General features: G+C 48.7%; 1 protein-coding gene and 1 long non-coding RNA gene across 4 annotated transcripts in view; one reads left to right on the top strand and one right to left on the bottom strand.

Moving 5' to 3' along the window:
* The window catches only part of TBX5 (T-box transcription factor 5), a 48,189-nt gene extending 41,739 nt beyond the window's left edge, over positions 1-6,450 (bottom strand). Inside the window, exons 1-2 of one of the 2 annotated variants that reach the window (XM_045534749.1) lie at positions 5,609-6,450; positions 1,507-1,691 (exon numbers count right to left, since the gene is read on the bottom strand). In XM_045534749.1, the coding sequence (XP_045390705.1) occupies positions 1,507-1,653 (147 nt within the window). In that variant the 5' untranslated portion in view covers positions 1,654-1,691; positions 5,609-6,450. Of the gene's footprint in view, positions 1-1,506; positions 1,692-3,342; positions 3,818-5,608 lie in introns of those variants that run through there. The other variant, XM_045534750.1, reaches the window with a different exon arrangement.
* Positions 6,451-6,615: 165 nt separating this feature from the next.
* On the top strand, positions 6,616-10,483 carry LOC123626009. Of its 2 annotated transcripts, XR_006730716.1 has the most exons (4): positions 6,616-6,839; positions 8,167-8,239; positions 9,547-9,643; positions 9,775-10,483. It is a non-coding gene; the product is annotated as an uncharacterized LOC123626009 (long non-coding RNA). The 2 variants fall into 2 exon arrangements; XR_006730715.1 differs by lacking the exon at positions 6,616-6,839 and having other exon boundaries at positions 6,877-8,239.
* Positions 10,484-27,387: the final 16,904 nt, after the last annotated feature.

Below are 27,387 nucleotides of genomic sequence, written 5' to 3'. Positions count from 1 at the left end.
GACTCCCTGTGGAGGCTCAGTCCAGCAGGAGGTTTCCAACAACCATTGATCGCCACCAACGCAAAGCTACGGAAGAGTCACCAATCATTGGGGTGCCCCCGAACGTCAGTAGGGAGGATCAGGCTGAGAAAACATGGGGCCAATTTCAATCTGCTTTAGCCAAGATACAGTTTTAAAAAACCCAACTCAATCAAGAAAATCCCACTCAGGATGCTCTTACATAGACACCCAGATGCTCACAGGCAAAACATACAGATGGGCAAATACCCTATATGTGTTACCTTATTCTTGACCATGGCCGGTGCAAATATGAACATGTAGGACGTTTTAAACTTACAAATGTTTATATTAACATATGCTCTCATAGACCAGAATAAAAATTAACTGATTCTCACTGTCTGTATTAATAAATCTTTCCAGCTCTCCCTGCATCCAGCTCTGTTACCTTTGAGCTATTTTGATTATGGGGCAGGGCTGAAGCCATTTAACATTTCCACTTTCAACTATTTTACAGAACCGATGCAAAAAAAATTATATACCAAGTCTTCGTTTTGAAATAATTTGTAATATCTAGAAAGTAGATTTGCTTTTTCTTAAAAGAAAAAAAAATTCTGTAAGTTTCCCAAACTGCTCATGTTCTCTGATTCTGAGCAAATATACACACATTTTCCTGAAACACGAAGGCAGAGAAGAGAAGCTATGAAAAAGCCAAGAAAGACATCGAAATCCCAAGGAAGGGTTTTAGCTAAATGCATGTATCTCTTCTGGTTAAGGCAACCCGCTCTGCGGCATGTGACACCTATTTAAAAATGATCCGAGTCTACAAGGGCCTCCTTGAGCACCCGGTGCGCCCGGGTTTAGGGCACAGCAGAGCGCAAGGCGAGGCTCCTCCCTCTGCTCATGCCCAGCTGGTAGCCAGGCGAGCCCGGCCCGTGGTGCCCTCCCAGCCCAGCCCAGCCCTGCGCTCCCAGCGGCCGGCGAGGGCGCGCCAGCCCGCCAGGCCCCGACCGCAAGACAAATGGTGCGGCGCGCGGGTCTAGGCGGCGGCGCGGAGGAGGCAGGCGGAGGCGAAGGCTAGGAAAGATCTGAAGAGGGGTCAAGCCATCGCTCATGTCGGCCTGAAGCGGCCGCTGACCGGGCCCTTATTAAGATGCTCAGGGCCCATTCTACGCCTCGTGCAGCAGGAAAGGAATTATTTGAGCATTAGCTGACCCCAAATAGCCAGATAATTGAGGCTTCTCTAACAATTTAAATAAATTTCAAAAATCCTCTGGCCATAAAGATAATTGTCACAATAAAGTGGCTGGGAATATACTGGCACTGGGGGAAACAGGTCAGAGAAAGGTGGGGTTCAGCGGGAATAAAAAGGAGAAAATAATGGGCAGTGGGTTCTTTTTTTTTTTTTTTTTTCCTTTGCTTTTCTTTCTTTCTTTTTTTTTCCTGCTCCCAGAACGTTGGCTTTGGTCTCTGCAAGAGGGATCCCTCAGGGGCGAGAGCTCTTCTTACCTGCTGGGTGAAGGCGGCCTGTGGGGACGACGGGGACTTGCTGGGGGCCCCTAGTGCGCTCTCTGGTTTTGAATCGCAGGGCAGGTCTTTTGAGTCTGGCTCCAGAGGCGTGTGCGCCAGGCCAAAGCCCTCGTCTGCGTCAGCCATGGTGCACCCGGGGCCCTGTGCCCGCGCCAGGTTCTGCTCTGAAGGGGGGGGGGGAGAGAGAGAGAGAGAGAGAAGGGGAGGAGGAGGAAGAGGAGGAGGTTGAAGAGCTTAGGCCTAAGAGGGAGCAGTTTCACCTCCAGTTTCCAGCTACCAGCACCTCCCTTCCCAAATGAAGGAGGCTGCAGAAGGTCCTGTTATTATTATCATTACTGTTACTTTACGACCAAGCCAACCTCTTGCAAAAGACCCGAGTCAGACCTTCAGGAGGCGAGGCCCGCATCTCCCCTGTGCAGGCTCTCCCTGATAAGCAAGCTGCCAGTCAAATTTGTCTGGACTTCTGGAAGAGCCAATAAAGATAAGGCGTCGGTATTTTTGGAAGCCATTGGGTAGGAACCAAAAACAAAACAAAACAAAAACTCACTGTCCTTTTGAGAATTTCTTTTTGTCAAATTACAGAAGGCCCTCGGAGCTCTTTTCCTTAAACCTCACAAGAGGAATCATTCTCTCTGCAACAGGCCAAATGTCTGCGATAACCCGCCTCTTGCAAAATCAAAAACATAGGAGGGGAAGGACGTGCAGACTGACACACTAGGTTCAAAAGAGAATTCGTGTGCATCTTTTATCGGTTCTAAGCCTTAAAATTAAAAGCCATTTAAAGTTAAAAGTCCTTTCCTTTCCTTCAATCTTAAGCAAGATTCGTGAAAAAATAAAAATAGCTGAACAGAAGACAAGACGAGCAAAGCCACCGCGCAGCAGTTCTGAGGGAGGCGTGGGGCTGGGTGCCCCCCGCCAGCGCCCTGCTGCCGGCTGCGGTGGCTGGCGGGCATTTTGTCGAGAGGCCAGGCCGGACTCGCTGAAACTGCAGGCCCAGGCTTGGGGTTAGAGAGGATAAAACCAGTCGCAGCTAAATCCTCAGCTACAGGCGTTGAATCGGCCGCCCCGGGTACCCCCGCGGTGCGTAGAACCGCCCAGATTTGCGGGCTACGGGGTTGGAACACGCAGAGTAACAGTTGCAGAACTGTTCAAGCCCGGATGAGCCTGTCTCCTGCTCTCTGATCTCCTAGTCTCCTCTACGTTTTCAAGCAGGGATTCCTCCCCCCCAAAAAATAACCCAGAAAGACTTTAAGAAGGGGGCGCAAGCGGTGGCCCCCAAAATCGTAGCAGCCGCTTAAGGAAAAGGCTGGATCCCACTGTGGTCTGTAGTGGCTGGAGATCTAGAAATGAGGCCAAAGAGAAGGACAGCTTCTGAGGCCTGGCTCCCAAGCAGCTTCCTTCGTGTCGCCCTTGGGGTTTCCGGAGGCAGTGATGGGAACCCCACAGCCTGCTCACCGCAAAACAAAGCAGGGCTGGCAGCCCCCGACATGCTCCCATTCACTGCCGGCCACAGGGAGAATCCCACCCCGCGCCCTCGCCGGGGTCCTCGGGAGCTCTGGGCTGGCGGAGACGAACAAGATGCGCTTTGACAGAACCAGGCCGTGCGCCCTGCAGACCTCAGCGCCGCTTCCGCAGCCGCGGCAGCCTCCCGGGCTCCACTTGCTGGGGAGCTCCGGGCCGCGCAGAAGCGCTGCGAACCGCAAGCAGGGCTCTGCAGACTCAAGGCAAGGATGCAGTCCGCCATTCGCGCCGCCCGCGCCGGCTCGCCCAGCCACCTCCCGCCGCAGCCTCCCGGGCCCTCCGCGGGCGGGTTACCTCGCTCGGCGAAGCCGGTGCATTCACCACATCCCCTCTTCCTCCTAGCAGGGAAGCCGGCGGCCAGGCGGGGGTGCAGGCATGGTGGCTTCGGGCTTTACGCGGGGAACTGCTAGCCCGGGCTAGCAGCTACTGCTGCCTACAAAGGCGCACCCACCGCTGGAGCCTCCGCGGCGACTGCCCACCTCCAACACACACCTCCTCCGCTTTGCGTTCCCGCTCCCTAAATATTTCCAAGTTGGCAGGCGCCAGGAGGGCTCCAAAGAACACAAAACAGCAGCCTCCGGGAGCACCCGCCACCATATAGTCCCAGTGCCCTGCTCTTCCTAGCACCCCCAGGGAGGGAAAGCAGGGACACAAGACTCAGCCGTGAGAATAGTCGAAGTCCTTTCGGAGAGCTGCTTTCGGGTTAAAGTTCCTGAATTTGAGGTAAGAGTCAGTCTCTCTCTCTCTCTCTCTCTCTCTCTCTCTCTCTCTCTCTCTCTCTCTCTCTCTCTCTCTCTCTTCTGAAATACAAGCCAACTCAGCTGAGCAGTGACGTTAGGTTGCCTTGATGCTCACAAAGTACTGAAATCGCCTATCCAACTAGCTCTGACTGCACGCTGCACCTCTCTCTCTCTCTCTCTCTCTGTCTCTCTCTCTCTGTCTCTCCCCCTCCCTCCCACCGTTCCTTTCTCCCTCTCCCCCCACCTTTTCCACTAGATTTCCCGAACACTCAAATCACAACGCGACTCTCCCCCCCAGACCTGCGATCACCCCCTCCTCTCCACCCCCTTCCCAACCTCCATCCATCTCTGCTTCTCTGAGCAAGCAGTGGCTGCAAAAAATCCTGTACAATTCATAGCAAAGGCTGTCGGCTTCTACCCGGAAGGTAATCTCGGTCACTCAGGCCAGGCGGTGCGGAGAACCGAGTCTGAACACACTAGGCGTGCACACACCGGCCAGGGGCCTCTGCAGCCTCCCGGGCATTCTCTCTCCAACGCTGACCTCAAGCCAGAGAGCTGCGTGACCCCGCCTGGCCGGCGCTCGCCGCCCTGACATCTCCCCTCACCCCCCACTCATCACCCCCACTCTCAACGACTCTGGGGTGAAGGCAGGGTGAACGTGGGTCGGATCGGGACTGAGATCAAAGATGCCAAGAAATCGCTGTGGTCCCCACCCCCCACCCACTGGAGCCATCAGACCTCCCTTGCTCCAGGTGTACACAAGGCAGTGCCCAGTTTATTAAAATAATCAAACAGTCATTGGGGACTGGCTGGAGTTTTCAACTCCACTTGCTCCTCTCTCGGCCCTTCCCCTCTCTGAAATGCATTATTTTGAGGGTGGGTTGAAGAGGTCGATAAAAGCGTAAACACAGTCAGCAGGTCTCAGTTTGAGCAGACCCAGATTGGGATATCTAGATATTGCTGCTGGGAAGAGATGTCAGGGGCCCCCTTCTGCTTCCTACCCTCACCGCCTGCACCCCTTCACCTGGATCTTTTCTGGGGCTATGATTAGAGACTTGGGCCTGCAAACCAAGGTCTGGAGAGAAGGATGAAGGGAGCAGAAATGTCCCAGAGATCAGCAGCCAGTCTAACCCTCTGTGGCTATTCCGATAAAACCCCAGGCCAAGCCATCACTTGCAATATGCCAAAGTGGATTGTCCAACCCTAAATGTGGAGCAACAAAGGAGAAAACCAAACCTCGTTTGCTACAGTTCTCACTCCACCTTCCAGGTTTGTTTTCAAACAGACCTTTGCCAAGTTGATTTATTTATTTGCGAAAACACCCTCACCCTCCAAGTCAGCTCAGAGGCCTTTGAGCTTGCTAACAAGGCGACCCCAGGTCGCAGACAAAAAAACAAATATGGCATCAGGATGAGCTTCAATCTCTGCATCTCTGGGAGAAGGTAGGGGAAATCCAGAAAGACCTCTCCAATCCCTTTAAATTCTCTGAGATTTGTGGATAAAATTAATTCCCATAAATAATCTGCAGGCCCCTCCAGAGAGGGAGAATCTGGACTCCCCCAAGTAATAGCTCAGCCAGATTTGCTTAGTTCATCCAGCTCAGATGAGGAGAGACATAGAGTGAAATCAGGATTTTTAAACCTTTCAGAGAAAGGCCTGCCAGGTGACACTGGGAGGTATATTTATGTCCGCCCATGAAAAGTAGAAACACAGGGAGGGGGGTTCAGAAGGACCAAGATGGGGAGCAAAGGGGTGGTGGGCAGGGAAAGTGCAAAGAGAAACTTACTCCCCTCTCTTCAGTTCTCCAGGACGACACTCACCTCCAAAAATCCCACCTCTTCTTTCCAGCGTAAAAGCCAGGAGTATGCCTGGCTGGAGAGGAGGGTTCAGGTGAAGACTTTGCAAAGGAACCCCAAAAGAGACCCCTTTAGGCCAGGCTCTCTTCCAGCCTCTGTCAAGAGGAGCGCCTCCCAGCTCGAAGTTGGTTTGTGGTCTCCAACAAATTAAATATTACTGTTTATTACCAGGCATACCCCAATAAAATAAAGAGGCAACCAGGCGATACCGACTATCTCACCAGCCGCTGCACCTATAGGACTTGGAGACGTCACGAGTCACGCAACCGGCCCGCGCGCTGTCACGCTTGACTGGGGGGTAGCAGCAAGAGAGGTTAATTTCTCTCGTCTTCGCCTATCCGTCCCGGGTCTGAGCAGCCACAGGTCCCGGACGCATCGGCCCCCAGAATAAATAAAGAGATAAACAAACCCTGCGCTCTCCCGGAAAATGGGGGTGGCGAACATAAGACACAAATAAAGCCAAGATCGATTTTCTTAGGAAGGGGGAAAGGAGGGAGCGGTTAGCGAGGCGAGGTGGGAGTCCACCCCAGACCCCGAATGGAAGGAAACCAAGTTGTTCCGGGGGGAACGAGGTCTCTTACAGGAGGCATGGGATTCTTAATATTTAAAAAAAAATTTTTTTCCTCCAAGGAGCTGTTGGCAAATGAATGTTGGGGCTCCGCTCTAACTGGTTTTGTCTGGGACGCGATAATTCAGTGCCCGCTTGCAGAGCCGCATAGAAATAATTACTGGGTTATGGTGAAGGCGAAACAAGACAGACGTTCAGAGGGAGGAAGGAGAGTTGTCCGCAATGTTTCTTGCTGAGAGAAAGGCCATTGTGCGAATGCTCCTTAAGCTAGATCCGGGAATGCAATTTGTCCCAGAGTGGCCCGGCGGGGGCGGGGTGCGAGTGGGTGGTGGGGTGGGGGTGGGGGTGGAGAGGGGTGATTTCTTCGAGAAAAATTATAGCACCGGGGCCTGCAGAGAGACGAGGTACTCTATTTTGTTTGGTAATAACGACGACTATTATTTTTAGTCCGATCAATGGGCATAATTTCTAAGCCGTCCTGTAGCGGATGCGCACAACCTTTTGCGCGCAGCTGGAATCCCACTAGGTTCACTTGGGAAACGTACCGCGTAGACGCCCCTGGCGGCGCCGGGAGAAGAGCTAGGCCTGCCCAGCACAGAGCCAGTGAGCGCCGGGCCTTCGAGAAGGGTAAGTTCCCCGCGGAGGAGCCTCGGGGGAGCTGGACGTCTCAATCCGGACTTGCCCCCTGCTTCAGGGTTCGATCCTGGGTTTCGCGCGCTCCCAGCCCCCAGGGCTTTCCGAAGCATGGCCTGGCTCCAGGCCTGGTCTGCTCCGGACTGAAGCGGCAGCGAAACGTGCAGGGATGCAGTCGCCGAGCAGCTGCGGGAGCCAAGGTCAGGCCCGCGGGGAGAGCGGGCAGTGGCTTCCAGCGCCGGCCGCGGGCGCCGGGGCCAGCTGGGCCGCAGACCCTGCGGTTTCCAGAGTGGAACCCGCGTCCTTCCTCTCGGCCAGGCCGCAGTGGCTTCCCTAGCTTCGCTTTCGTTTCCCAGGTTATGCACAACTACCTTCCCCCAAATCTGAGGGTCGTTCGTTGCTGCCTTTGCTCCCAGATGTCCAGAACGCACCCCGAAATCCTTCCCCCAAACCCTGCTTGGATGAGATGAGTTCCTAGTTGACCTCTGGGCCGTTGTGTGCCGGAAACGGAGGCCTGAGCCCCGCTGGGGCTGGAAGGGAAGCACAAAACTCTGAGCGCCGCGAGTTTCTTTCCGTTTGTGTCTTTTCTCTCGCATCCCGGACGCGGGCCGCAACCACCTGGACCGGCTCACAAAGGATTCTACAAACCCAGCTTCACAGACCGCTGCCCCTGGCGCTCCAGACCCCGCATCACAAATAGAACAAAACGAACACCTCAACTCGGTTGCAGACTCCCCATTCTTTTCCCCAACAATCTGGGCAGTAAACTCCAACACGCGCTGCTCCCCCTTATTTCGGGGAACTGCCTCTTTCCCGACCGGCTCCCCGCTCGGTTTTCTCTCAAAGTGTATTTTTCGCATTTTGCAAAATTCCTGCTCTGATTTTCACACTGCCGTGGGTAGGAGAGCAGAGGTTCCTACTTAAAAAGCGAAGACCAAAAACAAACCAAAGAGCCGATTGCTGTTAATCTTTTTTGCTCTTCACTTTCTCCTTCCCTTTTTAAAAAAGTCACATCCAAAACAACCATGTGGCTTTTTTTCTCAAAAGAGAACTCGCTTAAAAATACACCCCCTTCTGTTTCTCTTCCCATGTGTCCCCACCTGACCTGGGTGCCACTGGGGGGCAAAAAGCAGAGAGAAGTGTGGAGGTGGCTGAGAACATTAATAAGAATTATAACAATAGAAATGATGTCAAAACTAAATTTTGACCAACTCAATTTGCAAAAAAAAAAAACAGCCTGAGGCTGAGAAATTCTCTCCTTTCTCAGGGGGTCACTTTCCCTCTCATCTAGTTAAATCTGGCTCTATTATATTTTTTCCAGGGACACAATATTTCCCTTTCCAATGTTTTATTCAGTTCCTAGTTTCTCTTCCTTTTCGGTGGAAGTAAGTGAGGTAAGTACTGGCTGTTATTGTTGTCATTATTGAATACCCAAAATTCTACTCCAATACTTTGCCCAAGAATTATTATTGCAGTTATCCATATTCATGTGAATATTGTCTCATGTGCTTGGGAAATATTCCCTCAACACTCCCCAATTTTGGTAGGTGAGATTTTTTTTTTCCTTCTGTCCAGGATAAGGAAATAAGTGGAAGAAGAAGTAACAGGCTACAGGTCCAGCTGAGAGGATACTAATGCTAGGGGTTTGCACAGTCTACAAGAGCTGAAAAGGTGGGAGAGGGTGGCGGTAGGACATACCAAAGCCACGGCTCCTGCCCCCTGCACTTTGGGACGTCCGTGGTGTAGAAGGCTGAAGGTCCTAGCTGGGAGAACATGGAGCCTCCATGAGCTGTGCCTTTCTGAGAACTTCAACCGTGTCGACAGCCCAGAACCCACTGATAGGCCTGCAGTGTATGCGTCTACACCATCAGCAGCCCCCCAAAACGTGGGATAAAAATATATCAAATTCGGGGGCTCTAACCTTATAAGATGGAGACTTAGACTAATACTTCTAAGTCTGGGGTGCAGGTGGGGGGCTTGACTGGATAACCACCATCCCCCCACAACCAAAGGGTGTGTTGGAAACTTGGGAGCCCGCTGCTTTCCAAGGCTCTGGAAAGACAAATTTTCTTTGGCAAACTGAACGGTGTCGCACTGTCGACAGGGCAGACTATTTTTCTTGTTCCCTCACCAGGGGTGGGGGGTGGAGGGAAGAAAAGAAAGCAAGAAAGAAAGGGAAATTAAATCCACACGTGTTAAGCTCGCTCAAAGGGCCGGATTCAAAACCAGAGACGAAACTGTGACTCCAGCGCTGGCTGCCCGCGGGCCTCTTTCCAGCCAGTCCAGCCTTCCCGAGCAAAGCATCCCCACCGGAGAGAATTCGATCCGATGTTTTATAAAGCCCTTTATTTAAGGGGGAGGGGTGTGGGTCTCTCTCAGAGTCTATGCAGGGGAGATTGAGAACACACAGGGCAAAGGAAACAAAGGAGATAGCAATTGTGATAATAATTGCCCCCTTTATGAAAGCTCAGCTCCAGATCTTCCCAATCAACCCAATGATTGGGGCAACATTCAGGCTATGGGCAAAATGAGTCAGGCCATTGATTTTGGGAATTCCTAAATCTGGTTAGGCTTTCAGACTTGGGCCTGCCTGAGTGGAAAGAACCTGAAACACCGTTTTTATTTATGCTGAAATAGCAGCATGATCTGCAGGGCTAATCTGTGGGTCCTTTACATCTCTTTTTTGGGGGGCTGTTTTCAGGAGAGGAGGCTACAGGCCCCAGCTGGAGAGGTGCTCTGGCGTGCACGGGAGGGGGTGGAGGAGGCCATTGCGCCTGGAGCTGTGAGTGAAAACTCCGGTAATGACCTTGAGGAGGTGAAGGGTGGTAGGTGGGGGTGCGGGTGATGAGGGCAGCCAAACCCTAAACTGGAAGGACCTGTCACCGAAAGGATTGCTTGGTCGAGACCTCTAATTTTTCTTCCCCTTCAGCCAGTCTCCTCTAGTCTCCTGATGCTGGATTTCTGGTCTTTGGGGCAGCCCGACAGAAGGGTCCTGAAGCCCGGACCACAGATGACTCGATCCCCCTCCCGAATCACATCCGGAAAAACACTGGGGTGAAACAAGTGACAGAGGCTCGCTGTGGGGCGCAAACTGACCAAGGTTCCTGGGGGAAAAGTTCCTGGCAATTGTTTCTGCAAGGGCCCTGAATTTCCTGGTCACTATGGCAATTCCAGAGTCACGTCTAATGCTCTCAGCAATGGGGCACCCTGAGGACAATTGCTTCTGAGGCCTGGAAAGCGCCTCTGCCAGTGGCTCTTGCCTTTCCTGAGCCGCCTCTGTGAATTTATCAGAGCAGGGATTTTAAAACTTCCCCTTTTTATAAACAGGGAGAAAACCGAGGTTTGGTATTGGGTAGGTTCTGGTCTTAAGCCCCTTCTTGGAGTTCAGAGCGATGACCCTGGAGAAGCGTGGGCTGACAATGGGGTACCTTAATCACCTTAATGGAAACCACTGCAGCCAGAACATCTCAGCCTGGGTGTAGCCAAGTGTGTTCACATCTACTCCCCAACCCCATCCGCGCAGGAGGCTCCCCGCATCCATCCAAGCAATGCCTTTCCTTGCCCCGAGTAACTTCTCCTAAACGGAAGGAGGAAAGTCGGGCACTAGAAATTGTGGCATTAATGTCTGCAAGGGCTGATGGAAGGAAAGAATAAATGTATACTTCTTTTACTTTTAGAGAAAAATTGTTTCATTGTGGTTGTAATAGAAATAACATTGAACCAATATTTTTTTGGTCGCATTATTTTCTTCTTGAATCTGCGGGGGAGGGTGCCCCTCTTTCTTTTGGGAATTGGACAGTGGACAGTGGACAGTTGGACAGTGGACAGGCAGCAAACTCGAGAAAGAACCAGGGCGCTGCCAGCTCTGCCCGCCCAGCTGGGCAGCCAGCAAGGGATGGAGGAGAGAGGGCGGCGGGGAGAAGGTCTTTGGCCAGTGCGGTCAGAGGCCTTTGGCGGCAGGATGGGAGTGACTTCTACTCTGTGTCCTCCCAGCTTTGTTTCTCTCTGCAGCCACCCTCATCCATCTCGCAACTGATCAGAAAAGGCAAAACTTAGGTTCTCTTCCCTCGCTTCTGGTGTGGCATCTAATGTCCCCCAGTGCTCCTGGCTGGCTCTGTGGTGTCCTCACCCACTCCTCTCCCTTCTGAGAGCCTGGAAGTGGCTGCAGAGGTTCCCTCCCCTAAGCCAAGCCCGCGCCTTCTTTCCTCCCCAGCATTTGCATTGACATTTCCAGAAGAGTCCCGCTTGTGTCTACCCGGCTGCCAAGAGAGAAATGTGGGGGTGTTTTAGGCTCACAAAACTGTTAGCATTTGAGGTGCAATAATAGCTAACACGTATGGCAGGCCCGGCAGGAGCTGGTGCAACATGGCTCGGCTCACACTTTCAGCTCTGAATAGCTCTGTGAGAGGGAGGCTCAGTTCTCCCCAATTTTACAGAAGAGGTTTCTAGAGCTCAGCCACCGCCACACCCCGGTGGGATTTGAACCCAGGCACCTGACTCCGGAGCCCAGGAACTCCTCTTTCACCAGCGAGGGCTTCTCCTCCAAGCCAGGGAAGGGGAGTGGGGAAGGGGTCTGTTGGATTGGGGGAGTGTAAAGGGCACTTGCTAAGCATCTAGAAGCACATTCTGTCTGAAACTGAAGGCAATTTCTCCTTGAGTAGTGGGACAAAGACTCACGTTTCTTCCGATGTCTCCATCCCTTCTCCTCACTCCACGGAGGAAGCAGAGGGACCCAGAAGAGGGGCTGGGGGCAAACAACCCAGACCCACTGGCATTTTGCAGCATGGGGTGGAGGACAGGAAGACGTTGATCTCCGTTCCAAGCCTCACAGTTCTCTTCCTAAATCCTGGCCTGTATTCATCCATCACAGCCTCCAAGCCAGTACACACTGTCCCCTGGAGGGAGGAAGATTGGGTGGGATGGAGGGGGACAGGGGAGGATGTGCTTGGCTCTATTTTTTTTTTTTTTTTTGAAACAACTAATTAGGCTCCGAGAGGGTGAGAGATTGCCCGAAGTCACACAGCCTCTGCTGGACATGCACCCAGCTCCCAGTCTTTCCCTCCTTTCTGGGGCCTTTAGGTAGAGCCTAGACAGGAACCCAGCCGCTTCCCGAGCGCACGCGGAAGCTGCTCTCTGCGTGCTCGGGAGGCCGTGGGCTCAGCCCGCCAAGTGGCCCCTGCGTTCCTCTCCCAGGCACTGCGGTCTCGGGGGCAGGAGCGCGCGCGCCAGGCGCGGCCCTTCCCCTCTCTTTGCTGCTCTTCCTGGGCCCAGGGGAATCCCGCTGCCTCAAGGCCCCAGCGCGGGTGGAGGGTCATAGGAAGGTTCCAGACCTCACGGAGGCTCCCTTCAGACTCGCGACCCGAGGGGACCTGCCGCTGGCGCTGGCGCCGGTCGCAGGCGAGCCCTTCGCTTCCCGGTTTCTTAGACTCTTCTTCCCGCAGCCCTTTTGCCCGAGACGAAGCGAGGGCTGGGACAAGTCAGGAAGGAAAGGACTTCTTCAGAAGGCGGAGGACTCTGACATCCAAAGCCCTCAAGCAGCAACTGAAGGGGAGGAGTGAGGGGTCCCCACTCCCTCACTTCTGCCCCTTGGGTTTCCTCCGCCCCTGTCCTCTCTGCTTGGGGAGTGATTCTTCCGGGGACTGAGTCCTCCCACCCCCATGCAAAATTTGTCCTCCCTGAGGCATCCTCAGATGATCCGGGCATCTCCAGGGTCCCCAGCTACGCTCCCACCCAACCCCCGTGCCAGCAGCCAGACCCCAGGCTCGCTGTTTGGGGGATTCCTCCCGAGTCTCACACCGCCCAGCGCCTCCCCAAGAACAGCTCTCAGGAGGGCCCCATGCACTGGCTCCTGGTCCCAGACTGGTGAGTCTTGGGGAGTGCCCAGGACCCAGGAGCCCAGCTCTTAGGGACAAGGGCCAGTCCTACTGCACCCCTGCCCCCCTCCCAGTCTCCGTCTTGCAACACAGCAAGCGGTTCCAATACGCCCCACCTGGAGACCTCAGCTTGTGTGCCCCCTCTCTGTGGGGCTGAGTATGACATCATCCTTGAGTATTTCTGTATGACTCTGTCACTTGAGGAGGGACCTTATATTGTCTCTGGGCTGTTGTGTTAGCTGTGTAGGTGTGCGTGTCATTGCATGTGTTTCCTTGAGAGGGGGCATTTCAAAAATATTTATATATAAACTTTTTCTGTGGACCTCCTTATGTGAAAATACCTGTGAGCCCACAGTACATGGGGCCCCATGCATGTGTGTGTGTGTGTGTGTTGTGACGTTTTGTGGGTCTGTATGTCATTGTGGAAGGCACTGTGCGTGTGTAGAGGGAATTAGCTTGCAGGGCAGTCACCACCCAAACGTCACCATGGGTCAGATGGTGTCCTGGCCTCATAACCTAGTGCTCAGCACCCCCCTTTTATTTGCCACTGTTATGATTATTATTTCTACCCACAGCTCCAAGCAGAGGCCTGTGGGCCGGGGCCTCTTGGAGGGCAGCTGCACTTTCGCCGTTCAGCTTGGGAGGCCAAAGGGGCTGTCTATAGGCAGCTGGGCCGCACGGCTCTATATTTGGAAACAAATTCCACAGTCACTTCCTGGGAACTGGGCGAAAGGTGCCCGGGAGTGGAGGGGACAGTGTTACAAAAGCAACTCTGTCTCTGTCCCCCAGCGCTCAGGGGAAACTCCCACACCCTTGGCAGCTTGGGGCATCGGGTGCAAGATCCGTGCTGGGGCACAGACACTGGCAGAAATGCACACCTTGATGGTGTGGGAGGCACAGCTGCTTCCCCCACAGGCAGAGTTCAGGGTGCGGGTCATTAGCACACAAGCCCAGCTCACCGCTGGCCCCCAGAGCACCCTCACTCACGCTGTGCATGCCCTCCCTGTACACACCTGGTCCCTCCTCCTGCCCCAGAGGACAGGGGAGTTGACTCTAAATCTTAACCGTGCTTACTTCTTAGAAGTCAGTTCCCAGAGATCAGATGCACCAGCCTGGCTGCCCACAGGGTCTCATCCCCAGGTAGCTTTTGATCTTGTCCCCCAAGTTCACGGAACTGGTGGGCCCCAGGGAGGGTCTGCTTCTGCTGCTCTGTAGATGCCAGGGTGACAGCTCCAAGACTGGCACAACTGGAGACATCTGCTTGCAGCAAATCTTTCGTGGGTTGGGGAATCTTTCCCTCGGCTGCTGAGCTGGTCCCTCTGCTCCCAAGTGGTCAAGCAACAAGATGCCCCAGTCCCAGCCACTTGGGAGTCACCGAGAGCATGCTCAGCCATGCACAGCCACACACAGCCACCCACTGCATATACAGGTGCAGCAATTCTGGCTCTCACACACGTACACACACACAATCACATCAGGCAGTCACACACCACGTGTCCGGGTGCAGCAGTTTTGTTGATGGCACTCATCGTCATCATCATCCACTCGCGTAACTATATACACTATACATATATATACACAAATGCATGTGTACTACATGTATATCACACACATTAATACATGCATATACATATGCAGTCACATGCATATTCCTGAACTCAAAGTCACACACAGCCACACACACACACCCACATACACTCACACACAATGGCCCAAGCACAAGCATGTTGCCCCTCTCACAGTGGTCACATACAGCAGCACACCACAGAAACATACCTATGCAATCCCACCCACAAATACACACACACACTCTTTACTCAACCTCACACAACCTTGCACAGGTAACTACTCACAAATGCACACCTATTCAGTCACATATACATACTCTCATGCTCATGATCACTCAAAGACATACACCCACAGACACACACCAGTTCAGACACATGATCTTGGTCATACACAACCACCTGCAGGATCACACCTCCACTCCCAGTTGCTCACCCTCACAGGCAGCCACACACCCCACCCCCAGTGTAGTCCCCCCTTCAATGTCAGGCACGTACACACAACCAGGGCCACATGCACACCCACATGGAGCAGCTCATGCCCACCCATAGTTAGCTGTATACACAGCACACACACAATCACATTCACTCGCAAACCAGCCACACTCACAATTATAGTTCTTCTCCTTGATTCATACACATTAGCCCACGCACACACATGGATGCACGCACACATGGTGGTATTCAGATCTATCCATTCATGATTGGCCCACAGTCACTGCATCATCCTAGGGTGCACAGCACATCAGCCTTGGTCCCTTGTGTCTCCTCTTATGTGGCCATGAGCACAGGTACACATTCACACTCCGAGGGAGGCAGCCCCTGCCAAGCCTGGCGGAAGTGCTTGGGTGGGCACACTCAGGGATTGTTCCCCAATGGCATGGTGACTTCACCTACAGAGAATCCCTTGATTCAACAGGTCCCATCCAGACCAGGACCCACCAGTTCAGGAGGGTTAGGGACATGTGGCTTTGGGGCAGGCAAGAGAAAACCTGTCTCTAGCTGTACCAGCCCAGTCTCTCCCTAGGCATCCATGATGTCCCAGGGCTGTGACCCAGACCTATCCCGGGGGTGGGACCCTTAACAATAACCAGTCCAACTCTTTAATTTTACATATGGGAAAACTGAAACTGGGAGGTGCAGAGAAAAAGAAGGAACTTGCTAATGTCCTCCAGGACTTCAGAGCAAAGTTGACAGTAGGACCCCCGTCTTCTGCCCTCCATGCAAACCACACTACAGTGACTTCCAGGGGACTCCTGGATGCATCACCACCACTGTCATCACCCTTCCTCCCGGTGACCCCATCTGGTCACCAAGGATGCCTGATCTACCTGCCACTGACCAAAAATGTGGCATCAGATCATGTCCCATCCCTTCTCACAACCCACTAAAGGGCATCTCAAAAGTCTTAGAATAAAATCCCAGCTCCTTCCCATGTTATCAAGACACTATAGGAGCCAGCTTCTGCCTACCTACCCCACCTCACATCCTGCCTCTCCCTTCCACCTGCCTTCTTCTCTGGTCATTTGTACCAGCCCTGTTCCTGCCTCAGGGCCTTTGCATATGCCATTGCCTCTGCACCCAGCTCTCCTCAGTGCTTCCTCCTCTATGACTACCTCCTTGGCAAGGCCGGCCCCGACCCACTGACCGACTAAATTCCCTCTCTCCACTGCATCACCCTATTTTATTTCCTTCACAGCACTGACCACTATCAGAAGCTACTTTGCTCATATATTAGTTTGTTTCCTCACTTGTAAAATGGAACTAACAGTGGCACCCCCCCCTAGGGTTTTTGTGAGAGTTAAGTGAGTTCCTAAGCCCTTAGAAGATCCCCTAACATCTAGCAAGCGTGACACACAAGCTGTTGCTTTTGTGATGCGCTTGTTTACTATGTTTCCACCTCGGATTCTGAGCTGCTGAAAACAGAATTCGTGGCTGTCTTATTCAACATTGCAGCCCAGGTATCCAGCACTGTGCCTTTCACACAACTGACACTCGATACACACGTGTTAAATAAAACCTCAGATGGCATTATAATAGACAGACTCAGACCCAAGGATGTGGAGACATATACAAAAGCTGTACAGACACTCCTCAACTTATGATGGGGCCACAGCCCAACAAGCTCATAGTAAGTTGAAAACATTGTTAAGTCAAAATGTAGGTGGGGCGAGTTGGCTCATACCTATAATCCCAGCACTTTGGGAGGCCAAGAAGGGGGGATTGCTTGAGATCAGGACTTTGAGATCAGCCTGGGCAACATAGCAAGATCCCATCTCTACAAACAATAGAAAATTATCCAGGTGTGGTGGTGCATGCCTATAGTCCCAGCTACGCAGGAGGCTGAGGCAGGAGGAACACTTGAGCCTAGGAGTTTGAGCCTGCTGTGAGCTATGATGACGCCTCTGCACTCCAGCCTGGGTGGCAGAGCAAGACACTGTCTCAAAAAAAAAAAAAAAAAGAAAATGCATTTAATACCCAGATAAATCCATTGTAAAGTCAAAAAATTGTAAATCAAACTATCAAACCATCATTAGTTGGGCACCATCTGCATAAGGAACCAATAAAGTGCGTAGAGCTATAGAGCCCTCCTCCCTCTGTGCAATAAAAATAAGAATAGAAGAGTGGTGATAAGTTTGGAGGGGAAAATAAACCTCTCAGCAGCGTATTTTTAGCTTTCTGAGCCTTGCTGTCCAGAGGTGCTTTCTGTATCCCTGCCCTCTCCCTCCCTTGTCCTCAGAGCCTTTCTTTTGTCCCTCTTCCATCTCTTCCCAGGAGCCTGGAGAAGGAGCCAGCAGATAAGTGAAAGTGGTATTTTTATAGGCTGATAAAACCCATGCTTATCTAGAAAGCTCTGTCCCATCTCCCCAAGTGTCCCTAATTGGTCATTTGCCCAATGTCCTCTCTACCAGGCTGGCAGACACCTTGGGAAAGGTGACTCAAGCCACCCTCTCCCTGGCCTCCTGGCTTCTGTTCGATCCCCCTCTGCCCTTTCCCCTTTGCCCTTTCCCCTTGGGGACAGCTGCCCCCCATGAAAGATTTTGCCAGGAGGATTTGAGGAACCAGGAGGGAGGTGAGAGGAGATGGGGAGAGCGACAGTGGGGAGGGAGGAGTCCGGACTTCCCCAAGTGGGCTCACTGTGCCACTATTTAATGATGCTAACTATATTAAATTCTATACTCTAGCAGCCTCTTAAATCCGTTTATGGCCCATGCTAGACCCTGAGCTGTAATAATAATAAAAATAAAATAAAGGATTTATGCATCCAGGGTGTGGACCCGTCGCTGGCAGAAAAGAAAGAGCTGTTTCTAGCTGATTTTGCTGGCCTGTTGCCCACACTCTGACCTCCCGTTTTCCCGGGGTGGAGGCTCCCAGGAGCCGGGAGAAGGACTGGGTTCCTGGCAGGAGGGAAGATTTAGGGAAGTGAGAGAAAAGCCCACTGAAAAGGAGCATCGGCTGGGCCCTTCTCAAGCCAATTTTTCCCAAGCTACAGTCTCCCCACTTCCCTCTCTTGGCTCATGGAGAAGGATGTTTTTGTGTTACAGCCTGGGCAGCAGCTCTAAACCCAATTTGTGACTGGGAATCAGAGAGAAAGCAGATAACTGGAGTGGACAAAGCCTAGAGAGAAAGCTAGGCATTGTGGTGAAGCTCTTAGGCATTGCCGTGTGTTCAAATCCTGACCCTGTCACTTCCTAGTCATATGAACCGAGCAAGCCTTTTTAACCTTCCTTGGCCTCAGTTTCTCAGTCTGTTAGAATGGGCCTCATAAGAATATCAGCCCCAGGTGGGGGTTGTGAAGGAATAAACCATGACATAGCACAGTCATGTGCCACATGACGACATTTGGGTCAATGATGGACCACATGTACAAGGGTGGTCCCATAAGATTATAATAATGTATTTTTACTGCACCTCTTCTATGTTTCAATACACACATGCTTAGCATTGTGTTGCAACTGCCTACAGTAGTCAGTACAGTAACATGCTGCACAGGTTTATAGCCCTGGAGCAGTAGCCTTATACCATATAGCCTAGGTGTGTGGGCTGTACCATCTAGGCTTGTGTAAATACACTCTATGATGTTTGCACCACGAGGAAATTGCCTAAGGACACATTTCTCAGAATGCATCTCTGTCAGCAAGTGACTCATGACTGTATATGTAAAACATCTGGCACGGACGTATAGTAGGTCTTGACAAGTGTATTCTTCCAAAAAATGCCATTCCTCTGGAGACAAGTAGAGGCAGGCTTCACCAAGGGCCCAGCCCATGGTGGGAGAATTGGGCAAGAACAGGACTCAGCAGCCATCTGTGTCACTGGTCCCTGGGGAGCATTAGTACCAACTTACTAGTATCTGGAAGGAGGGGCTGAGCCTCTTCTGATCAAGGTTTCTGAGGAGCAGGAGGTAAGGACAGAAAGAGGAACATTCACAGCCTGGACTGAAGGGTCTAGAGACCCCTGGCCCCAGTCCCGGCGGGGAGGAGGGGGAGGCGGGGCTGTTCTGTAGCCTCATGGCTGTGGGGCAGGGCCTTCCATGGGATGCTGTGGCCCTTCTCCCATACCTCTGTTGAGCACATAAGAACCTAAGTTGTCACCTTTGACTTCCCATAAAACATGGCCCTTAGGGGGCAGGAACTGTGTGATTGCTGTCCCCCAGCTCTCAGAGCATCAAGAAATGCTCACTGAGTGAGCAGCCAAACAACTGAATGAGGACTGGGACCTCTGGCTTTGTGGTCCCAGTTCAGTGTCGATGAGGCCAGCGCCAGGGGCTTGGTGTGAAATGTTCTGTTTCTCTGCTAGTTGCAGTGTGATTCTCACTGCCTTATTACCCCATCAGGAAACTAAAAGAGCACATTTGAAGCTTATGGAAGATTGGTTGTACTTAACACCCCGATCTTACACGCCACCTTATACCCTTCCCCTGGGTGATCCCTTCTCAGGCTGGCTCTGGACGTGACCTGTGTAACTTGCTTTGGCCAGTGGGACAGTAACAAAGTCAACACCTTGTGTGTTTCTACTCTCTCGTCCCTCTGACTTCTCCGTGTGAACAATTCTGGGCTAGACTGCTAGAGGATGAGACACATGGCTGAGTCCACCTTGTTGTCATGGCCAAGGCCCTAGATAAGTAAGAAAGCCCAGCTAATATCAGCAAAACCACCTTGTCAGGTCAACTGTGGCTGACCCACAGCTGACCACAGACACCTGGGTGCGCCCCAGTTGGCAGACCCATCCAGCTACCCCGTAGACTCATAAGCAAAAACAAATCTTTACCCTTGTAAGCCGCTGGTGTCAGGAGTTATTTGTTATGTGGAATTATTGCAGAAATAGTGATAACTGGTAGAGATATCTGGATTTAAATCCAGCTAAATCCAGCCCTGACTAACCCTACATTCCAGTTGTTGGCAAGGAAAGGAATTTTGAGGTTCCAGTTGCAAACTTTCAGGTTCTGATTTTAATGTCAGGGGTTGACTATTTAAAGCATCATAACTAGATTGGTGCTTCTGGCTTCAAAACCATAGAAACTGGAGTTGACAAGAATTCCACGGGAGGCTGAGACAGGAGGATCTCTTGAGCCCACAAGTTCGAGGCTGCAGTGAGCTATGATCACACACTGCACTCCAGCCTGGGCAACAGAGCAAGACCCCATTTCTATTTAAAAAAAAAAAAAAAAGGAATTCCAGTAAGGCCAGGTCTACACCAAAGCAATTTCCTGATTCATCTAAATTACATAGACCTGGGTAAACCTGAGTGAGGGAGCTCTGAACAGTCACATGACCTTGAAAACCCAGTGCCCATAAGGGCTTGGCCAATGAACCTCATGAAACCGTGAGCCAGTAGACACAGGAAACTGGCCAGGCTTCCTCCAAAGACCACGTCTCTGGAGTTCATAGAAGCCAAAGACCGAGAGCAATCCCATATTAAGTGTCTAGTGAAAGAGCTGTCATCTTCCAAAGGATTAAACATCATGCCTACAAAAATGTAAGCAGAAATATGAGATAAACTCAAACAGAAGGATGTTTTCCAAAGCAATTGGTCTGTACTCTTCAAAAATGTCAAGGTCAAGAAAGACAAAGAAAAATTGAGAACCATTTCCAGATTAAAGGAGAAAACATGTTACGTCAATGAAATGCATAATTCTGAGTTTGGATTCTGAATCGGTTGGGGACGGGTGGGATAGTCACGAAGACCATTACTGTGGCAATTGATGGAAGTGAAATGTGAACTGTGGATTTTTTTTTTTTTTTTTTTTTTTTGAGACAGGGTCTCACTCTTGTTCTGGGTAGAGTGCAGTGGCATCAGCCTAGCTCACTGCAACTTCAAACTGCTGGGCTCAAGTTATCCTCCTGCCTCAGCCTCCTGAGTAGCTGAGACTACAGGCACAGGCCACTACAACCATTTAATTTTTCTATTTCTTGTAGAGATGGGGTCTTGCCCTTGCTGAGGTTGGTCTTGAACTCCTGAGCTCAAGTGATCCTCCCACCTCAGCCTCCCAGGGTGCTAGGATTACAGGTGTGAGCCACTGCATCTAGCCTGAACTGTGGATTTGGTAATGGCATTGAACGTATATTGAATTTTCTGATTTTAGTTATTGTGCTGTGATTACATAAGATAACATCCTTGTTTTTAGCAAAACTTGCTGTTGTATTTAGAGTAAAGAGGCACAATGTCTCTAATTTACTCAGATGGGTCATTAAAAGTTATTTATAGGAGGAGGTGGGGCTACTGTCTCCAAACCTGACCTCACGTGACTGGTTATAGTCAAAACAGTCCAAACTTTATTTCATGCACAAAATTATTTAAAACATTATATACATTTACCTTCAGGCTACGCATATGAGGTGTATATGAAACATAAATGAATTTTGTGTTTGGACTTGGGTCCAATCCCCAAGATATCTCGTTATATATTTGCAAATATTCCAAAATAAAAAAAATTCCAAAATCCACTTCTGGCCATAAACATTTCTGATAAGGTATATGCAACCTATGCAATATCATCTGATTTTTCTTAACCTCTCATCCTTGTTCGAAATAATCTCTCTTTGCTCCACCTGTCCAAATTCTCATCCTTCAGGGGCCAGCCCAGGTTTAACCCTCCTTTATAAGCTTCATAAACCACCGCTTTCCTAGTGATCAAACCATGAAATATCCCCTTATATGAGGCACAGTAAATAACTCTGCATGCCCTACCCTGACAACTGCATTCATAGCTCACTGGGAACAAAGTATAATGAGCCTGGTATGTCATAATAAATAAGAATTGCTTTGGGAATGTATTAAAGCTTATTAATAATCAATTTGGTGGTTGGATGAAAGATGTGGATGGGCGGGAGGTGAGCGACATTTTCCGAGAGAGTAGCTGAACAAATTCTTAGACGAACATGAATTTCCCAGGCGTAATAGACCATTAGAAACATCTGACAACATTAACTATGCCTCGAACCATGAATGTGGGTCAGAGGCTCTGTAGAACATTTTAGCCTCATTAGAAAAAAAAATGACTGCATTTCCCAGAATTCTAGAATCCTTACTTAAAAATTACAATGGGGCAGAATCACTGGGGATTAGTCACCCTTCCCGTGTGATAATTGTATTCTTGGATGACAACATTTCTGTGAATTTGCCAATGAGGCAACAAGGAGGCCCTGCTTCAATCCAGACTCCACTGTTACTTTTGGCGGTTTGTGTCATCCTCCAAAACTTGGATCTAAACAGAGCCTGAGCCCATGTCTGTACCCAGCTAACCACCGAGGGTGTAGACGAGAGCTTCCCATGGATATGTATTCTATACGCTTTGCCCGGGTTTGCTAGGGCTGGCATAACAAAATACCCCAGACTGGGAGGCTTAAACAATAGAAATTTATTTTCTCACGATTCCAGAGGCCACGGATCCAAGATAAAGGTGTCGGCAGGGTTGGTTTCACGCTGAGGCCTCTCTCCTTGGCGTGCAGAGGGCTGCCTTTTCCCTGTGTGCTCATGTTGTCTTTCCTCTGTCTGTAGTTTTCTCTGGGTCCTCATCTCCGCTTCTCATAAGGACACCGGTCATACTGAATCAGGGTCCACCTTGATGAACTCATTTTGCCTTAATTGCCTCTTTAATGGCCCTGTTTCTAAATACAGTTACGTGCTGAGGTGCTGGGAATTAGGACTTCAAAATATGAACTTTGGGAGGACACAATTCAGGCAATAACATGCTCTTACTTACTTGTTGAAGCACTTAATACATGCCAGGCACTGTGATAAACACTTTACATGCCCAATCTCGTTTAATTCTCCCAACAAACCCATGAAGATGGCCCCACCATGCCCATTTTACTGGTGGGCAAACTGAGGCTCAAAGGGGTTAAGTTACTTGAACCCAGTTACACAGTTGCTAAATATGAGCTGCTGAGACTTATATCAGGTCTGACTGACACCAAACCCTGCATTCTTAACAGTCACCCTGACGTCTCCGGTACTCTGGCCATTCTCAAGATGATTTTAAGTGTAACCAGATGAACTCTGGAAGAAAATATTCCTATTTATATATTTATTTCAATGCATATTATGGAAAAAAAAAAAGACTAACCCACAGAACTCATGATGGCTTCACATGAAGCCAAAGTAGATATTTAGGCTTACGGTAAAAGAGAAAATAGAATAGATGGTGCTCAGATATGACAAAAATTATGAAGTGAGTTTAACAAAAGCTGAATTTGGGGAAACAATGACTTCCACAGTATACAAATCCATACAACCACATTGCAAAGCCATTGCTGTTTACCCTTCGACAGCGTAACACACGTACTCATCTCTGTATTTGAGAATTAAACTGTATTTAATCTCCAACTAAAGACAATAACAAAGTCATACCTCTCCCTAACGTGGTACAACTACCTGACATACGGCTGAAAAAGTGCTAAACCTTTTTCCCACAAGGCAGATAAACAGGTACACAAGGTAAACTCCCTTTGGCTTTCAGTAATGCCCATTCCTTTCCTAGCTGATTTATGCAAATATAAAGCACCTAATTCATCATTCACCTTTCCTTCCATCTCTCTCTATGTCTCTATGTCCCTCTGTCTGTCTCTTTCTCCATCCTTATTGCTCCCATCCCACCAGCCTTTGGAAAAGTCAGCCAGCCATTATACCATTAGGACTTGGCTGCAAGAGCAGGTTCGAACCACTGGTTAAGTTTCATTCTGATTTTTTTCTCTTCCCCCAGGATATGTTGCCTTGTTTTCCTGCCACCAACAGCAGCCAACATCTTTCATCAGTTCTTCACCATGGATTCTGGGGCTTTATTCACAAATGAAAATGGCCCAGCTCCAGCTGACATCAATGGGGTCTCAGCTAGGAGCAGGACCAGAGCATTTCCTGTGGCCCCAGCTTCAGACAAACCAGTTTGAAGAGAAGCCAGTTGGCTTTACTCAAGCTACCAGTGAGCTATTTTTGACTTAAAAAGAAGCTGAATTTAACTGATAACTGATTAAAGAAATCTTAAACACAGAGTTTGGGTTTTAATATCTTGGCAGTGGTGGCAGATCGACAAAGAAAAGATACTGGATTTGTTCGGGCAAGTTATTTCGAAAACAACTAAACGAATCCCATCAAGTAAGCAACTGTTTGCAAAACAACTGTTTGATGGAATTGTGTCTGTGTATTTTCTTCTCTCCCCCATCATTCTACTACCTAAATCAGTGCATGTCAGTAAACAAAGCCTTAATATTTTCAGGAACCTGACGCTGGCACAGCAATGAGAAAAAAAAATCCATTAACACACTAATATGATATGTTTCCTTCCTCTCCTAAGCCAAACTAACTTCAAAAGTTAAGACAAAATTTTCTGAAATGTTGTAGGTATTCATTCAACAGAAAAAATAGTTTCTCGGTATCTGGCCAGAAAAATAATATCTTTAAATCTACTTCAGATCTTTTATTTTCAATAATTCAGAAAGGATTCTCCCAGTTCCCCCCATCTGTGTCTTCATAATGACCTCATCTTGCAAAGTAAGAAAGTGTTATTTTCCCTTGAGACACCCAGAGATCTGCCTCGGCTCAGTAGTTGTCAGCTGGTGCAGAATGGGTCAGGTCTGCATTTCAAATCTCTGCTTCATTTTGCCTCCTCGGGATTGTTTGTAGTGGTTTGATATAAAAACTTAACAGAAGTTCCTTTTGCTTATTTTCAAGGATATAAAATGAGGCAACAACTGGGAAGAATCATTCAGTTCAGTTCAAAAGATCATCTTTCAACTTTGGAATGTTTATCCTTCATCAGGGTCTGGCCAACATTGTCACAGTATAATGCAACAGTAATATTCTTATTACTATACATAACAGTGACTAGTTATGGCATGTTTATCAAGTATGGCTCCTTTAACATCCACCTTAACCTTTAGGAGCTAGCCTATGTGTTCCATTTTACAAAGTGAGAAACTGAGGCTCAGCAAAGTGAAGGTTGCCCAAAATCACACATGCAAATGTTGACTCTGAAAATGGTTAGTCAATTCAGCAGTGTGCACACTCAAAGACCCAGCAATTCTATTTTGGGGTATGTACTCAAAACTGTCACACATAGAATAATAAATGACAATATGAAGAACCAAACATAAAGATGTTCATTGTATCATTGTTTGTAGTGGTTATAGAAAAAAATCAAACCAATTTAAAAATCCATCAGCAGAGAAAGTGACCTTGGGCTAGGTACTTAGCTCTGTATGCCTCAGTTTTCTTATCTGGATGATGAAGATAATAAAAAGCAACTATCTCAAAGATGTTACAATCTGTTGAGTTCATTATGTTGAATAGAACCATGCTCAGCACATGGAATGTGCTATGCAAGTATTAGCTATGATTATTATTACATATGCTACATATTATTACTATGTAGCAATTAAAATGAATTAAATATATTTATATGATATTTGCAATTATATATTATCTAAGTGTCAATACATATTAAACTCAGAAATATAATGTTGAGTGAAAAAAGCAAAGTGTAGAGCTGAATATATAGTATAAGTTTATGCAAATTTAAAAACACAAACCAAAATTTTGTATTGCTTATGAACAAGTGCATATTTTATGAAACTATAAAACAGTGGGCTGAAAATAATTTACCAAAATTACTACAGTGGTTACTTCTAAGAAGAAGAAGAGACAGAGGGAAGAAGGCAGAAAAGGGAAAAGCACTTCAACTTTATAATATTTTTGCTCCTGTTATTAAAGAAAAAAAAGATTTGAAGTAACTACAACCGCATGTTAACATGTGTTTTTTCTGGGTGTGAGTACACAGGTATTTGATATATTAATCTATGTACTTTTCTGTGTTTAAAAAATTTTTTCAAGTATAAGGAAAAACCCACAAAGTTTATGTTTATGTTGCTATGAGAAGCTCCCACTCAGCAAATTTGTGATCTTGCTATCCTCCTATTTTCTTGGCTTTTTTCCCTGGCAGGAAGGAGAGATACATTTTACTTGCTAATGACAAAAAAAAAAAAAAAAAGCATCATTTACCACCCAACTGTACAATAATCTCTGCAAAGAACCATGAAGTCATTTTCAAAACTCATCTGCAGGGGAGGGAAGAGCCCAGCATTCACTGTTGTATCCATAAGGCACAAGGGCCATCACCCTAAACCACAGACCGAGCATCCAAAAGTCCTCCATCACCAAGGAGACCGCAAAAGAATGCAGGGGAAATACCATCTTCCAAGGGCCACCTGATACGTCATGCAAAGTGAGAATTCAATTTAAGTAAAAAATATTTCAACACACTTCTAAAAGGGAATGAATTTTTAGCCAGAAGAATCCATTTCAAAAGGCGATAAATATTTTATAGTTTGTGCATAGCCTTAAATTTGTAAATGCCACCCTGCTTTTTAATATGACCACAAACATCTTCAAGTTTAATGCAAATTTCCTTCCTTATTGAGGTCTTGAGGTCTACCCACACATAGCATGGCCAGGTTCTGGGTTCAGGCATTTGCTTCGACTGCTGATGTAAAACGTGCACAAACACACACATACATACACACACACACAGAGTAGTAACAGAAATACCTGTTCTGTTTTGTACAGCATCACCCCCGATCTCTCTATTTGGAAGAAGCCAAGATTAGAAAATTTTAATATTTTTTCCCTTTCTAGACATTGCAAGTTGAAAGATATTTCCACCAACGGTAGAGACTTAATACCAAAGTTAACAACCCTAGATGCTTCACATATTTTGTCACATTTAATTCTCATAGGAAATCTTTCAGGCAGGTAGGTAGTAATGTTATCCCCCTTTTACAGATTAAAAAGCCAAAGCATTGAAGGTGGACAACTCGCCCGAGTCATAGAGACAAAAAGTCATGGACCAATGTGTGGATCCAGGGACCTGGGCTCCTACACACTAGACTGTGGCTATATATTGAGTCTAAAAGGTTACAATTAAAAAAAAATTAATCATGCATAGGTTATATCCAGAAACTGTACAAAAAAGTGTTCACACTGTCTAAAGAATTGCCTTAGAAAAAAACAAATTGGTGGACTTGGAAAAGAGGCTGAGATAGAGACATATTTTCACTGTGCATTTTTAAAAATAGAATTTGAATTACACTTTTATAATATACAAGCATATACAAAACCAAGGCATATTTTGGTATCTTGGACGTGCAGTGCCTTGGACATCCTAGGTGCTCAAGAGCAATTTGCTGACTTGGCCGTGAGTTAGTTCTGTGTGCCAAAAAATATGATTCCTCGCATCTTCCTGGGCATTGCTCTGGTAGCAGAGGAATGCATTTGAAGTTTGAAGGCATCACCTGCAGAAGCCCAATCCTCAGATAAGAGGAAATTTGGTTAACAGCCCCAGCTCCTATGTTTAAGGGCTCCCCGCAGGAATCTTGGCCCCACATCCGGATCTTAACCGAGAATTTTTCCAAAGCCAAATTCTCACACCCCATTACCTTTCAGGGCTTAGAGCTGGCACCAGGAATGAAGACCTGCTAGGATTTATGGGAACTGCTGTAGGAGCTAGAGAAAGGGACAGGACTTGGGACCAAATTCCTTTTGAAGCACAAAATACATGGGTGGGTTTCCTATGAATAGCCGAGGAATATGCCTGAATTATTTCTGTCTCCA

Source organism: Lemur catta, chromosome 21 (assembly GCF_020740605.2).
Source record: "Lemur catta isolate mLemCat1 chromosome 21, mLemCat1.pri, whole genome shotgun sequence".
NCBI classification, from domain to species: Eukaryota; Metazoa; Chordata; class Mammalia; order Primates; family Lemuridae; genus Lemur; species Lemur catta.
Note: the sequence above shows the minus strand (reverse complement) of the source record. Positions and strands in the feature narration are given on the sequence as shown.